The 11,278-nt window shown below is 40.9% G+C and overlaps 1 protein-coding gene across 1 annotated transcript; it reads left to right on the top strand.

Moving 5' to 3' along the window:
* The first annotated feature begins 448 nt into the window (after positions 1–448).
* Positions 449–9,525, top strand: LOC143030176 (uncharacterized). The gene is made up of 3 exons (XM_076193339.1): positions 449–670; positions 6,748–6,902; positions 9,350–9,525. Exons 1-3 carry the CDS (start codon positions 594–596, stop codon positions 9,523–9,525), a joined length of 408 nt encoding a protein of 135 aa, XP_076049454.1. The 5' UTR covers positions 449–593.
* The last annotated feature ends 1,753 nt before the right edge of the window (positions 9,526–11,278 follow it).

Here is an 11,278-nt window from a genome sequence, read left to right as displayed (position 1 = left end):
AACAGACAGTTCGTGCGTGGTAAATCTACTATTCGTTTACAATGACGGAATTATAACCTAAACTTCAAAAGAAGCAAAGATGGATGGAGTAGTATCTGAAACTGTGGAGCACTGAACGAAGTATTACACAAAATAGTGAAAGTTGTACTTAAAAGAAAAAAATATATAAACTTCGTGTAAGGGATGGAAGAAAGTAGAAATGGACGAATAGAGGAACATTGTGGGTAAGATTTCGATGAAAGATATATTACTTAAGTTTCTCGGTGAAGTTCAAGTACATGCTGTAGATGAATTATAATCACAGAATTATCATTATCACTACTATTAACATTATTATCATTACTAGTGTCATCATTATTAGTGTCACTACTATCATTATTATTATTGTTATCATTATTATAATTATTGTTATTGTTGTTATCATTATTACTATTATTATAATTGTGTCAGGACATCTGGCCTGCCTCTGACAACTCGAAACGCTTCGGTTAAGAGCAAATCGTCTTCCTTGAGAGCTGGAGAGAGAGAGAGAGAGAGCAGTGTTGTCATCACAAAACCAAAGTAGTTCGTGCCTTCCCTGAGCCGACGACGCGATGCCCAGCTCCGTTTTCCGATCGGGCACTATAGTTGCCATATTCCTTCTGATGCTCGGCCACCTCATCTATGAAAGGTACGTGAGTTCACAGCCAACATTACAGGTTTAAAAAGTACGGCACATTGGTTGAACGCCATGAAGATCTCTTCGTTTGCGATGGGAAAGCAACATGAGGTTATGGGAAAAAAAAAGACTGAAAAGGGCAGAGTAATTGAGAGATGTCAAGAAACGCCGTTTTCTGCACAGACAGACGCATGGAACTGTGAAATAGCTGAGCCGAACAAGTAGTCCGATCACAAAGCACAAACGAATTCAAAGCCAAGTTTGACCAATGAAAACATAGGCACGAGACTCTATGAGTGTAGTTCTTTTCTTCTGTAACAATTAGGTATTAGTTATAAATACATTTAGACGAACACACACACACACACATACATTCACCCTTCCACCACCCTACAGCCATCCATCACCCATTTGTTTTCCTTTCTCCCTTAGCTCCTTGTTAATGAGGCATCACCTGTCCCCCAACCCCTACTTAGGTCAGAAGCAATGCAAGAAGACACAACACCTCCACAGCAGGGCCCAAAACCCGAAACTGCCCCCCACCCCCGCCCAACCGATTCATTGAATGGTGACCCTCCCGCTCGAGAAATTACAGAACAGTGAAGAAGAAATTCCTATGGTCTGTGTCTCCTTGTCACCCATTCACAACCACCCTCCCCTCACATCTATCTCTTGCCCTTCTCATCTCCTGCTTGACATAAATTCCCTCTTTAACCAAGGCCCCCCTTCACCCCATCCATCCGTTTCATTCTCGGTCTTCCTATCACGTTCACTCAATCCACCTATATAATTCCCTCTTTAACCAAGATCTCCTTCACCCCATCCATCCATTTCATTCTCGGTCTTCCTACCAAGTTCATTCCATCCACCTATATAATTCCCTCTTTAACCAAAGGCCCCCCTTCACCCCATCCATCCATTTCATTTTCGGTCTTCCTACCAAGTTCACTCCATCCACCTATACCTTCCACACTCTCTTTGCTAGTCTTTCTTCACTCGTTCTTTCCATATGCCCAGACCATCCAAGTATTCTTTAAACAATCCAATCTGCCAACCCTTTTTATTTTTCCCGTTCTGTCTTATTTCCTAATTTTTCACTCTAACCATCCTTTAACCCCCACCATTCTCCATAAGCACTTCATCTCAAGTACATTTATACTCTTCTTCTCTTAGATTTCTGCCCTGTACATTGACGTGGGCACAATCATCCATTTGTATAGTTTGTTACACCATTGTTTTGTATTATATCTGTTTCGGCCAGAAACTGAAATTATTAGGAAATTTTGCAAAAATAATCACAATAACGCGTGACGAAAAATGATTGCAGAAACCACAGGGAAATTAAAGTCGGAATACTAAACGTTTTCGTCTATTACGACATCCTCAGAGTACAAGAAAGAAAAAATAGAACACAATATTTATACAGAAGTAAGAAAACTGGGAGAGGTTATAGTCACATAAAACCTTCGGACATTATACATACATACACATTCAATTACACATGGAAAATTGTTTATTGTAATTCAGCTTTAGATAGGAACATCATTGAATCCTGTTTCATAAAGAATAATTTTGATAATAATATTAACTTGAGTTTAGGTTTATTTAAACTAGACAATTTTATAATTGATAGGATAGTAAAACAGTACCAAATTTCCTAATTGTACCAAATGTCCTGTGGACCTTTCGGCCACATAGTTTTGTTCTTTTGTATTTTATTTATTTGTTTATTATTTCTATGTGTATATGAACATGTATATATATATTTTTTTTCATTTATTGTTACCATTAATATTTCTATATGTATATGAGTGTGTATGTATGTATAACATCCGGAGGTTTTATGTTGCTATAACCTTTCTAGTTTTCTTATTTCTGTTAAATATTGTGTTTTTTTTATACAATTTGATAATATTATCTTGTGTTTTGGTTAAACAATTTTATAATCATTTTATACTACGACTGTCCCTCCGTTATGCTGTCCCCCAACCCCTTGTTGCTGTCCTGTACCATTTCTCTGAGTATTCTCTTTCTGATTGGGGGAATTCCCTGTGGTGGGGGAAAAGAATACTGCCACCAAGTTTTCCCACTTGGATCGTAAGAGGCGAGAAGAAAGGGACGGGGAGAGGGACTAGGCATCCTTCTCCTTGTAGCCCCAAGGGGCAACTTCCTAAATCGAAAAGAAAAGGCATAAGGGGTGCTTACGGGCCTCGGGCCAGCACCCTAAGGTTTGGGTCTTTTAATGTGCGTGGATGTGGTACAGATGAGAGTAAAAGGGAAGAGATAGGTAGTATGTTTGTGAGAAGAAAGTTGGATGTGTTGGCTTTGAGTGAAACTAAGTTGAAAGGGAAGGGTGAGTGTATGTTTGGGAGTGTAAGTGGGAGGTTATCAGGAGTGAAGAGAGGGCGAGGGAGGGAAGGGGTGGCTATTCTAGTAAGTGAGGAGATAGGTAAAGGGGTAGTGGAGTGGAAGGAGGTTTCCTCAAGGATAATGTGGATGAAGGTGAAACTGGGAAAGGAGATGGGGGTCTTTGTAAGTGCATATGGGCCGGGCAGTGAGAAGAGCATGGAAGAAAGGGAGGCCTTTTGGATAGATTTAAATGAGTGCATAGAGGGTTTAGGAAGAAATGTCAATGTAATAGTACTGGGAGACCTTAATGCTAGAGTGGGAAATGGTCCAATCGATGGAGTGGTTGGGAAGTGTGGAGTTCCAGGAAAGAATCGTAGTGGAGAGTTGATGGTGGAAATGTGTCTAGAAAGAGAGTTGATGATAGCAAATACAGTGTTTCGGAAGAAAGTCAAGCATAAGTACACATGGGAGAGGGTGGTGGAGGGAAGGGTGGTAGATAGAGCGCTAATGGATTATGTAGTGGTAAATAGGATTATGATAGGAAGAGTTAAGGATGTACATGTGCTAAGGGGAGAGGGTGGGGGAATATCAGATCATTTTTTGGTGGAAGGTAAGTTGAGAGTGGAGGATAGATGGAGAAGGGGGAAAGGGACAAAAGGTAGGGAGGTTCTTAGAGTGAACTCCTTGAATGAAAAGGAAAAGGAGAAGGAGTACGAAAAGAAGCTGAAGGAGGAGTGGGAGGGAGTAAAGGATAGAGCAGAGATGGGTGTGGAGGAGGAATGGGGATGGTTCAAGGATGGAGTCTTAAAGTGTGCAAGGATGGTGTGTGGAACAAGAAGGACAGGGGGAAATAGAAGAAAGGGTAGTGAATGGTGGGATGAGGAAACAAAGAAGGTTGTAGAAGAGAAGAAGCGAGCATTCACAGATTGGTTACAAAAGAGGACAGGGGAGTCATATGAGACGTACAAAGAAAAGAAAAGAGAAGTAAAGCAAAAGGTAAAGGAGGCAAAGAGGAGAGCAGATGTGAAATGGGGTAGGAGTATGACAGAAAATTTTGAAAGTAATAAAAAGATGTTTTGGAAAGAAATTAAGAGAGGAAGAGGAGGCGAATCAAGTAGGGAAGAAAAGGTAAAAGGTACAGATGGAGAGTTGATAATGGAAGAGATGGCAGTGAGGGGAAGATGGGCAGAATATTTTAGGGAGTTGCTGAATGTGAAGGAGGATAGGGAAGGAAAGATAGCTGCAGTGGGAAATACGAAGAAAATAAGAGTGATGAGTGAGGAGAATGGAGGAGAAATAAGGAAGGATGAGGTGAAGGCAGTTGTAAAGATGATGAAAGCAGGTAAGGCACCTGGTCTGGATGGATGTCATGCAGAATGTCTGAAAAAGGGAGGTTCAGTGATGGTGGACTGGTTGGCGAGATTATTTAATGTTTGCTGGAGAGAGGGTAGAGTACCGGAGGACTGGAGTAGTGCCTGTATAGTTCCTCTTTACAAGGGAAAAGGGGACAAGTGTGAATGTAGTAATTTCAGAGGGATTAGCCTGTTGAGTGTAGTAGGGAAGGCTTATGGGAGAATCTTAATTGAGAGGATTAGGAGAGGAACAGAAGGAGTAATTGGTGAGGAACAGTGTGGTTTTAGGACGGGTAGAGGTTGTGTAGATCAGATCTTTGTGGTAAGACAGATATGTGAGAAAGCTATAGGAAAGGGGAAGGATGTTTTTTGGGCTTTTATGGATCTGGAAAAGGCTTATGATAGGGTAGACAGAAAGGCACTGTGGGAGGTTATGCAGATTTATGGGATAGGAGGAAAGCTTTTGGGAGCTGTCAAGAGTTTTTATGTGAGTAGTAGAGCATGTGTTAGGATTGGAAATGGAGAGAGTGAGTGGTTTGAAGTAAAGGTGGGACTTCGTCAAGGATGCGTTATGTCGCCCTGGCTGTTCAACTTATACATGGATGGGGTGGTGCGAGAGGTGAATGCTAGGGTAGTGAGTCAGGGATTGGAGATGGTTAAAGAAAATGGAGAAAAGTGGGAGGTGAACCAGCTGTTGTTTGCGGACGACACTGCGCTTGTGGCAGGGTCAGAGGAGGGATTGAGGAAGCTGGTGGCAGAGTTTGGGAGAGTATGTGATAGAAGAAAGCTAAAGATAAATGTGGGTAAAAGTAAGGTGATGAGATGTACAAGGGGTGAAAGTGGCAGTAGACTGGAAGTGAACATTAAGGGAGAGCGACTGGAGGAAGTGGATAGTTTTAGATACTTGGGTGCAATTGTAGCAGGAAAAGGTGGAGTGAAGGTGGAGGTAGAATGTAGATTGAGAGAAGCGAGTAAATGCCTTGGTGGTTTAAAGAGTGTAATGAGAAATAGACATTTGGGAATGGATGCGAAGAGGAGACTGTATGAAGGAGTGATTGTGCCAACAGCACTGTATGGGGCAGAAACGTGGAACATAAGAGAAGAAGAGAGAAGGAGTTTGAATGTGTTTGAGATGAGGTGTCTGAGAAGTATGGCGGGGGTTACTAGGCTAGATAGAGTGAGAAATGAGGAGGTGAGGAGGAGAACAGGGGTGAAAAAGGATTTGGGAGATAGGGTTGATGAAAGAATATTAGGATGGTTTGGACACATGGAAAGAATGAGTGAAGAAAGACTAGTAAAAGAGGTATGGAAGGCAGATGTGAAGGGAGTGAACATGAGGGGACGTCCTAGGATGAGGTGGATGGATGGGGTGAAGGGGGCTTTGGGGAAGAGGGGAATGTCTGTTGAGGAAGGAAGGGAGAGGACGGAAGACAGAGGTGAGTGGAGAATGGTTGTATGTGGATGATGTTGTGACTGCATGAGGAGGAATGGGCGGGGGGGTAGGGGGTGGGGTAGTATGTGTGAGTATTTTTTGACGCAGCCCGAAGGGATTTCTCCCCGTCCTCTCCTTATATGCAAAGGGGGACGGAGAGGGGGGGTCGCCGATTAAATGAAGCGGCCTTGCTGTGGATGTACTGTGTCTTGCGACACTGCTTCTGACCCAGGGCGGTGGGCGGGGTGCAGGGATGACCCGTCATCCAGGAGGTGCTCAGATGAGAGGAAGGGTGGGAGGGGTGTGGAGTGTATTTGGGGATGAAATGGGTGGGAGTGTTTTTATGCCTTTCCCTTTTTGGCTACCTCCCTTGAAAGGGGGAAAAAGTCTTGGTATATGTATGTAAGTTTCCTAATTGTACTAAATGTCCTATGGACCTTTCGGCCACATGATTTTGCTCCTTTGATTTCTTTTTTTTTCATTACCTTTCATTTCCATGTGTATATGAATGTGTATGTACTTTTATTATTATTACCAATAACATTTCCATGTGTAATTGAATGTGTATGTATGTATAATGTCCGAAGGTTTTATATGACTATAACCTCTCCCAGTTTTGTTACTTTTGTATAAATATTGTGTTCTATTTTTTCTTTCTTGTACTCTGAGGATGTCGTAATAGACGAAAACGTTCAGTATTCCGACTTTAATTACCCTGTGGTTTCTGCAAAATATATATATATACGTATAATGTGTGTGTGTGTGTGTGTGTGTGTGTGTGTGTGTGTGTGTGTGTGTGTGTGTGTGTGTGTGTGTGTGTGTGTGTGTGTGTGTGTGTGTGTGTGTGTGTGTGTGTGTTTTTTAGTTCGGCCTCAGATCATTTACATTCTTTTTCGCCGTTAGTTGTTAGGTCCCACAGTTTATGATGAGTTATTTTCTAGCTCTTTATTGTTTAGATCCACGGACTCCAGCTTCCGAAGTATATTTTCGAACGACAGCTATCAAATGCAAAGACAGAACAACCTGAATCCAAGCAGCAACAACAACCAAGAAGATACGTCGTTCGATGCTGGAAAACCACCTGGGCAGCGATCCACATCGTTTTTTCAAGGTTATTATCATAATTGTTGTTATCATTATGCTAGTGTTAGTGACATATGGCAACTACTATTTGTGGTGCATTACGTGTGAAGATCAGTAGTTTTTGATACGTGCATGACATGACGTGTTTATGCCTTTTGTCGTGGCATCTTATTTCAAGCACATGGTCTCTAGTCAGCGTCCGTCCTCAGTGTGAGAAACTGTCTCAAGAGTTGTCAGTATTATTTAATCATGACTTGAAAGCCTCGATTTGTCTTAGTGTTACTTTCCCACGTTTTTAACATCCTTTGTCCACTTTGATGTGGTCTAGATGAGTGTACTTCATCAAAAATTGGGTCGCTCTGTAACCCAGTACCGTTCTTCTTCCTCCTCTGATCTCGAGGGATACCGAAGTTGGTGCCTCAAGAACAGGTAGGCCTTCTACATGTGGAACTGGGCGGGCGAATAGCTGATGGAATGTTTGGATATTCAACGGACTCCTTTTTACTTATTTATTTATTTATTTATTTATTTATTTATTTTTTTTTTTATTTATTTTTTTTTTTTTATTACAAGCAATTTTGTACTGGAGGTACCACGCAGAAACAGAAATTGTTGGTATGGTCTGTTGGCTCCCGCCACATCATTGGCACAGCAAAAAGCATTCGTTTCCTCTTCATATTCAACCATTGGCGATGGCTGATAGCGCAAGTGTTGCAGTATGTCTGGGGCTCATTTATCATCCTGGTCTAATGATGCACCTAGAACAGGTGATATCCTATCTAATCCTTCGGCGTTTTTGTGACGCAAAGACCCCACCCCAAATGTAGCAGGAAATGTTTGCCATGTTCGCACAAATACGAGACATCTGAAAGAAGAAAACACCAAATAGTTAGAAGATCAACGGATTTTTTTCTTCATAAATTTATGATTATAATACAGAGCATGACAGCTTAGCAGAACTATTTATATAATTCAGTAGGAAAATAAAATTAATATCAAATGCCTCACATAGATATCAATAGCTTGCTCAACAAACAGTCGTGTACATTAAAAAAAACTAACAAATCAACTAAAATTAAATGACCAACAAACAACCTCATACAAACAAACAACAACTCAAGAAAGAAGTACCTACAAATAGGAATCCATTTACGACGATCAAGCTCCGCGTCAAGGCAGACAAATTAACACACACAAAAAAAAAAAAAAAAAAAAAAAAAAAAAAAAAAAAAAAAAAAAAAAAAAAAAAAAAAAAAAAAAAAAAACCAGAAAGTGGATCTACCCCATATCTGTTATTATAACTTCAACTTCCTTCCATTTCATTTTTTTTTCTACAATAAACCCCCTCCCCTCCACCTTACCTATCATGCTCTGTAGTAGTAGTAGTAGTAGTAGTAGTACGATTTTGAGCAGACGGTGGTTGACAGTAGGATAAATGAACTTTTGTACTAGGCACTATTAAAAATAAATAAATAAATAGACAAATAAAAGGGTCGTCGACCACAGTCATTGGCGGGAGAGGGGCCAATGAACTGTGTCTGTGGAAGACAGACCCTGCTGCTTCCACCACACAGTTCCAATAGGATGGAGGTCGTATTTTATATATATATAAAAAAAAAAAATAAAAAAAAGTAGTAGTAGTAGTAGTAGTAGTAGTAGTGGTGGTAGTAGTAGTAGTAGTAGTAGTAGTAGTAGTAGTAGTAGTAGTAGTAGTAGTAGTAGTAGTAGTAGGCATTACTAATGAAAATTGAATAGATAAATAAAAGGGTCTTCGACCACAGTCATTGGCGGGAGAGGGGCCAATGAACTGTGTCTGTGGGGGACAGATCCTACTGCTTCCACCACACAGTTCCATGAGGATGGAGGTCGTGTTAAAAAAAAATGTAGTAGTAGTAGTAGTAGCTTATTTATTACAAGTTTAAAAACTTGCAGGGCACAACCACTTTTTATGACTGCTAGAACAATACAGAAGGGCGTGAAACCGTTAATATTGTAAGAAACATACTGCTGCTAGTCTATTGGAACCTGTTGTGACACGTAGGTGTATCTCGAAAAGTAGAGCTAACAAACCATTTTTCTTTTTTTGTTGACTAGTGTTATTTGTTACCTTACCTCTAGTCCTACAGTAAACTACCGGCTACAGACCGGAAAACTTAGTCAAAGACAGACTACTAGAGATGAGCTGGCTCATAGGGCCCTATAATGTAAGTGGCGACTCATAGGCAGTTCTATTAAGTAACACACACGTAACAGAAATCAGATTCAATTTACTCGGACTAATTAAATTGGACAACTTAATTAATCATATGATTTGATGCCACAACCTCCTCTCATCGGAGGTAATTGCATGATAATATTTTTAAACTTGCTTTCCTTAGTTTCGTTTACAGACCCTACGGAAAAAGAATCTTCCTTTTTATCTACTTATTGTGTTTATTATTTCATTTTTTTTTTTTTTATCCATTTTGCCACCAGATCCATGCCAGGAGGTTCCCCTTCCCTCCGTGACGGAGTTCTTGCGTTACCTGCACACCGTGACAATAATTTGCAGAAATAAGGTATGTCTCTGGATACAGATATGCGCACAACACAAACAAACATTCCCATGGGAAGCAGGAGACAATTCAGATGGAAATTATTCAAGCTTTTAGGGCACCTATTGTGCGGACTAGCTCGATACATACATTTCCGTAACAGAGTACATTTGACAGCGTGTTAGACCGCTAACCAAACTAAACATAACTGATTTGTGGCTGCTTTGAGGATGTCTTTGCAAACGGCATGTTCATTATGTCCTACACTGTTGGGTGGTAGTGGACCTTTTAATTCTGTTTCGACAATTCCCATTATGTCCGGTTCTTTTTCCTTCAGATAATCATTCAGCTCATTCAATCCTGTTATTAATCCATCTATATTTGTGTAAGACACTTTTAATTTTGTGTGTGTATGTATGTATGGTGAGAGTGAGTGGTTTGAGGTAAAGGTGGGACTTCGTCAAGGATGCGTTATGTCGCCCTGGCTGTTCAACTTATACATGGATGGGGTAGTGCGAGAGGTAAATGCAAGGGTAGTGGGTCAGGGATTGGAGATGGTTAAGGAAAATGGAGAAAAGAGGGAGGTGAGCTAGCTGTTGTTTGCTGATGACACTGCGCTTGTGGCAGGATCGGAGGAGGGACTGAGGAAGTTGGTGACAGAGTTTGGGAGAGTATGTGATAGAAGAAAGCTAAAGATAAATGTGGGTAAAAGTAAGGTGATGAGATGTACAAGGGGTGAAAGTGGCAGTAGACTGGAAGTGAGCATTAAGGGAGAGCGACTGGAGGAAGTGGATAGTTTTAGATACATGAGTGCAAATGTGGCAGGAAAAGGTGGAGTGAAGGTACAGGTAGAATGTAGATTGAGAGAAGCGAGTAAATGCCTTGGTGGATTGAAGAGTGTAATAAGGAATAGACATTTGGGAATGGATGCTAAGAGGAGACTGCATGAAGGAGTGATTGTGCCAACAGCACTGTATGGAGCAGAAACACGGAACATAAGAGAGGAAGAGAGAAGGAGTTTGAATGTGTTTGAGATGAGGTGTCTGAGAAGTATAATGGGGGTTACTAGGCTAGATAGAGTGAGAAATGAAGAGGTGAGGAGAAGAACAGGGGTGGAAAGGGAGTTGGGAGATAGGGTTGATGAAAGAGTATTAGGATGGTTTGGACACATGGAAAGAATGAGTGAAGGAAGACTAGTAAAAGAGGTATGGATGGCAGATGTGGAGGAAGTGAACATGAGGGGACGTCCTAGGATGAGGTGGATGGATGGGGTGAAGGGGGCTTTGGAGAAGAGGGGAATGTCTGTTGAGGAAGGACGGGAGAGGACAGAAGTCAGGGGTGAATGGAGAATGGTTGTATATGGATGATGCTGTGATCCATGAGGTGGAATAGGCGGGGGGGATGGTGGGTGAGGTAGTGTGTGTGAGCAAAATTTGACACAGCACAAAGGGATTTCTCCCCGTCTTCTCCTTTTATGCATAGGGGGACGGAGAGGGGAGGCGCCGATTTAATGAAGCGGCCTTGCTGTAGATGTGCTGTGTCTTGCGACACTGCTTCTGACCCAGGGCAGCGGACAAAGTGCAGGGATGGGTAGGAATGATTTTATGCCTTTTTCATTTTGGCTACCTCCCTTGTAAGGGGGAAAAAGCCTTGGTATATGTATATATATATATATATATATATATATATATATATATATATTACATATATATATATTCATATATATATATATATATATATATATATATATATATATATATATATATATAAATATATATATACTTCACATTCAGCAACTCCCTAAAAAATTTCTGCCCATCTTCCCCTTACTGTCTTCTCTTCCATTATCATCTCTCCATATGCACATTTT

The sequence above is a fragment of the Oratosquilla oratoria genome, chromosome 12 (assembly GCF_046742065.1).
Source record: "Oratosquilla oratoria isolate Oo_2021 chromosome 12, ASM4674206v1, whole genome shotgun sequence".
NCBI lineage: Eukaryota > Metazoa > Arthropoda > Malacostraca > Stomatopoda > Squillidae > Oratosquilla > Oratosquilla oratoria.
The sequence above is the reverse complement of the archived record's forward strand: the minus strand, read 5'-3'. Positions and strand labels throughout refer to the sequence as shown.